Here is a 1,792-nt window from a genome sequence, read left to right on the forward strand (position 1 = left end):
TCTAGCAGCTACTTGGCCCCTAGTTCAGACACCATCAAGGAATGGGAGATGACTCTGCTCAGCAGAGGAAGCAATAGAGGAGTTGGAGAGAAAAGAAGTGTGATCAGAACTTCAGGTTTTTTCTCCATCAAGCTACATTTGGTCACATAATAACCCAAAATCACTGGATGCCACAAATTGATAAGCATTCTGCTCATGACTCGCTGATCTACATCTGCAACTTTATACAAGCTAAAATTTTAGACTCCTTTTTGCCAACCTAGTTTTCCACCTTCTTAACCTTTCTCCGGGAATCTGGACTAAACCTACCACTCCTAGCTTTGTCTTCTTTCTTTCTATATTGCACTATCTCTCTAAGCCATAAATACAGCTTAACCACTTGTTCTGCATCGCTATTTTTTCTCCCTTTGTTGCATTTCTTTCCCATTAGAATGGGGTAATCAGAGACCATACCCCTTTCTCTTTACATCTTCTAACTTTGACCAATTCAGGCACGGGTGTGTGCAGCATGTTTGACTACTGATCTTTTTCATTTCTTTACTGGTGTTTTCTTAGACTCTGACTACTTGATTGACAAGCCAACCAGCTGATTCTCACAATCACCAACAAGCTGGGCTATGACAAATTAGATCATTGAGGTTCCCTTAAAATAATTCTGATCCTGTCAATGACTCTCCTTAAAGCCTCCTTCACCTCCTTGTTGCGAAGGCTGTAGATGATAGGATTTAGGAAAGGGGTAACAAGGGCATACACCAAGGCAATAAGCTTGTCTGTGCCCTCGGATCGACTCCCAGGTGAGCCCACGTAGACTGTGAAGGCAGAAGCATAGAATAGTGCCACCACAGTCATGTGGGAGGAACAGGTAGAGAAGGCCTTGGCACGACTGGCAGCTGAGGGTAGCTTCAGCACAGCATTCAGGATACCTCCATAGAGTCCCAAAATGAGCACAAAGTTGCAACCAGTGGCCACACCAATCACTGCACCATGGGCCCTAGTATGCCAGCTTGTGTCCACACATGCCAACCGCATTAGCGGTGCCAAGTCACAAAAGTAATGGGCCACCTCTTTCAAGCAGAAGGGCAGAGTGGCAGTGAGGGTGACTGGCACAAGTGCAGCTGAGAAGCCAGCCACCCAAGTGGCCCCAGCTAGTCCTAACTGTACCTGTCTGCTCATGAGTGCATGGTAGTGGAGTGGGAAGCAGATAGCAAGGTAGCGATCCAGTGCCATGACACCCAACAAGTAGCACTCAGTCATCCCTAAGGAGTGAAAGACATACAGCTGAATAAAGCATACAGCTGATGAGATGGGTGAACACCCGTGGAGCAAGGTATGCAGCAGCGTGGGCACTGTGGTGCTGACATACCACACCTCTACAAAGGAGAGGACACTGATAAAGAAGTACATGGGGGTGAACAGTCCAGAATCTAACTGTACCAGGACAATGATGAGAATGTTTCCTGCAAGAGTGAGGAGATAGATGCATAAGGTCCCCAAGAAGGCAAGAGGTTGTAGGGTCCCAGTGGTAGTGAAACCAGCAAGGATAAAACTCTGGGTCCAGTTATGATTGACATGATCCATGAGTCCTAGGAACAAGTGACAAAGATAGAATATAAATTACTTCAAGCTTCTTCCTCTATTCGTAAAATCTGAGCACTTAAAAGGAACTTGAGACATTATCTAATCAATGTTCCTCACTTTGCACTAGAGGAACTGAAGCCCCAAAAGCAGAAATGGTTGGTCCCATATCATAGTCTGTTGGTAGCAGGGCTGGGACTAGAAACCAAGGCTCCTG

General features: G+C 45.9%; 1 protein-coding gene across 1 annotated transcript; it reads right to left on the reverse strand.

The window, feature by feature from the left end:
- Nucleotides 1-630: 630 nt before the first annotated feature.
- Nucleotides 631-1,578, reverse strand: LOC105533600 (olfactory receptor 6N1-like). Its single transcript, XM_011972070.1, has one exon. The coding sequence runs from the start codon at nt 1,576-1,578 to the stop codon at nt 631-633; it is 948 nt and encodes a 315-aa protein (XP_011827460.1).
- Nucleotides 1,579-1,792: the final 214 nt, after the last annotated feature.

The sequence above is a fragment of the Mandrillus leucophaeus genome, unplaced genomic scaffold, assembly GCF_000951045.1.
Source record: "Mandrillus leucophaeus isolate KB7577 unplaced genomic scaffold, Mleu.le_1.0 Scaffold1265, whole genome shotgun sequence".
Taxonomy (NCBI): Eukaryota; Metazoa; Chordata; class Mammalia; order Primates; family Cercopithecidae; genus Mandrillus; species Mandrillus leucophaeus.

Excerpts from the sequence above, each read along its gene's own strand:
- LOC105533600 (XM_011972070.1), bottom strand. The coding sequence starts at position 1,578 with ATGGATCATGTCAATCATAACTGGACCCAGAGTTTTATCCTTGCTGGT.